Source organism: Salpingoeca rosetta (genome assembly GCF_000188695.1).
Source record: "Salpingoeca rosetta unplaced genomic scaffold supercont1.1, whole genome shotgun sequence".
In the NCBI taxonomy this organism is placed as follows: Eukaryota; class Choanoflagellata; order Craspedida; family Salpingoecidae; genus Salpingoeca; species Salpingoeca rosetta.
The window spans coordinates 2,601,090-2,603,589 of record NW_004457740.1 but is presented as its reverse complement, the minus strand read 5'-3'; the positions used below and the strand labels follow the sequence as shown (position 1 = coordinate 2,603,589).

The 2,500-nt window shown below is 57.9% G+C and overlaps 2 protein-coding genes across 2 annotated transcripts in view; one reads left to right on the top strand and one right to left on the bottom strand.

Annotated features, from left to right (window-relative positions):
* The window catches only part of PTSG_00572 (uncharacterized protein), a 3,889-nt gene extending 3,573 nt beyond the window's left edge, over positions 1 to 316 (bottom strand). The window contains exon 1 of the mRNA XM_004999060.1: positions 1 to 316. This exon is cut by the window's left edge and continues 43 nt beyond it. Coding sequence (XP_004999117.1) covers positions 1 to 116 — 116 coding nt within the window. The 5' untranslated portion in view covers positions 117 to 316.
* Positions 239 to 2,500, top strand: part of PTSG_00571 (uncharacterized protein) — a 9,184-nt gene continuing 6,922 nt past the window's right edge. The window contains exons 1-5 of the mRNA XM_004999059.1: positions 239 to 1,057; positions 1,204 to 1,245; positions 1,542 to 1,664; positions 1,860 to 1,935; positions 2,130 to 2,319. Of these exons, the coding sequence (XP_004999116.1) occupies positions 446 to 1,057; positions 1,204 to 1,245; positions 1,542 to 1,664; positions 1,860 to 1,935; positions 2,130 to 2,319 (1,043 nt within the window). The 5' untranslated portion in view covers positions 239 to 445. The remainder of the gene's footprint in view (positions 1,058 to 1,203; positions 1,246 to 1,541; positions 1,665 to 1,859; positions 1,936 to 2,129; positions 2,320 to 2,500) is intronic.

The following is a 2,500-nucleotide window of genomic DNA, read 5'->3' as shown; positions in this document are numbered from 1 at the left end:
TAGACAATGGCATTGGATGTGGCGTCAATCGTAAAGTAGCGCCGCAACCACTGCCGTCCCAACAGCCACGCCAAGGCTGGCCCTTCCTTCAGCAGCCACCCCTTTGGCTCCCCCATCTCGCCCTGTGCGGTATCCGTGCTACCAGTGATGCGATGATGCGCTGATGCGATGATGCGATGGTGTGATGGTGGTGTGACAGCTGCGATGGTGGTGTGATGCTGTGTCACACAACCTCACGTGTTGTCCAGCCTGGAACACACACACGCAGCACACTCCTTCTCCACACAATGCGCGCTGTGTTTGTTTTGGTTGTTCTGTTTTCCCAGAGTGCACCCCCAATACACACAGCTCCAAGCACACCGCTTCGCTTCACCGCCCCCCCCCTCCCCAACGCACACGCTTTCACCCAGCAGCCGCGTACCGCGCATTGCGTACCACACTCGGCATGGCGCTGTCTCCTGAGCACCTTCCTGCATGGTATCACGGCGTGCTTTCGCGCACGGACGCAGCAAAGCTGCTGCTTGAGAATGGAGGAGAAGCAGGCCTGTTCCTGGTGCGCGCAGCATCCTCTGGCAACGGCTTTGTGCTCTCCATGTGCCACGCGCCACAGGCCGTGTCGCACTACCAGATCCGCAGTCAGCGGCTGCAGGGCGTGGACTACCTCACATTCGACACAGACACGGGCGTCGCGCCGCAGTTCAGGTCCCTCTCCTCCGTCATCCAGCACCTGTACTCCAACCCGGCCCACTTGCCTGTGGAGCTGAGCGGGTGGGTGGCGCGCGAGGAAGCGCCTCCGCCTCCCATCCCACCATCGCATGCCACCGCCGCCACCAGCACGGCAACCACAGCAGCCATAACCACCACCTCCAGTGGGCCTGCCAGCACTGCCACCTTCTTCAGCAACAGCACGGATACTGTTCGTGGCGACGGCAGCGGGGATGGCGACACGAAGAACACGGAGGAGATCAAGAAGAGCGTGAGGGAGATTGAAACCCCAGATGGCTTCGACATGTACAGCAGCACCGATGCCTCGTCCCGCACAGGCACACTGTCAAAGGTGCTTGGGCTGCATGCTCCGTTGATAAACACGCGTGTCTTGTTGATATCTTGTGACTCGTGGATAGCATGCACATCGCGGTGTACGCGCATGCTTGTTAGCCTGCTTGATCTCACGACTTGCTTGCTTTGTGCCGCACTGTGTAGATTGAGCAGGAGCACGCGATGCAAGTTGGCGGATCCTTGCTGGTCAGTCAGCTCACGCTTCACTTGATTCCTTGTGCACACGTGTGTGTTGTGTGCGTGTGTGGGCATGTGTGCGTGTGTGCGTGTGTGGGCATGTGTGCGTGTGTGGGCATGTGTGCGTGTGTGCGTGTGTGCGTGTGTGCGTGTGCGTGCGTGCGTGTGTGTGCATGTGTGTGCATGTGTTGCGGACGTACGTGTGAATGCCAGCGTATCACTCTCCAGCGTATCACCCTCCAGCGTATCGTCTCATCGGCAGCGTCTCATCCCCACCACTGTCCCTGCCCCTTTGATTTCAACAGTCGATGGTGAAGGACACCATTACGTCGTCTGCGCAGGTGAAGGAAGAGGACCTGAACAATGAGAAGCTGTACGAGACCGCCCAGCGCTTCTCCTCCCACTTTGAATCCGCGCCAGACCTCAAGGTGCGCGCGCTCTCGTGCCTCGACACTCGATGTTTCGATGTGTATCTGTGCAGGTGGAAACGCAAGCGTGTGTGTACTTGGGTAGCGTGTGCACATGGAGTGACAGGACCGTCAATCTCACGCGCTGGCTTTGTAGCGTTCAACCAGTCTCATTGCACCATCATATCATGCTGCTGCGACACCAACTATTGTCAGGTGTACTCCGTTCCCGGCGCCGATGCTGGTGTCCAGGCACTGGATGCAACGTCAAACAAGGCCACAAACCTCAAGGGTGAGGCATGTGCATGTGTGAACAAATGTGTCCGTGTGTGCATGTGTGTGCATGTGTGTGCATGTGTGTGCCCGTGTGAACAAGTGTGTCCGTGTGTGCATGTATGCATGTGTGTGCATGTGTGTGCATGTGAGCTTTCCATTCAACTCTTCAACCCCCTTACGCACGCAACACGCGTGCACCACGGCGTGCAGTTGGGGACCAGCTGCGCCTCATTGGCGTGGAGGAGGAGGGCGATGGCGTGGTGATCATGTGTCAGGATGCATCCGGCAGGAAGATCAAGTTCCCGTCCACCAGCCAGATCAGAGTGTTGCCGTCTGCATTTGCGAGCGCAAAGAACAGCCCGTCCAGCTCTGGCATGAACTCCTTGGCCGGTCTTCAGCGGTGAGGCAGTGGTGGCGCGGGAAGATGGAAGCTGATGTACAGACACACAGACACAACACACAGACACACAGACACAACACACAGACACACACACACACACACACACACACGACACACACACACACACACACACACACACACACACACACACACACACACACACACACACACACACACACAC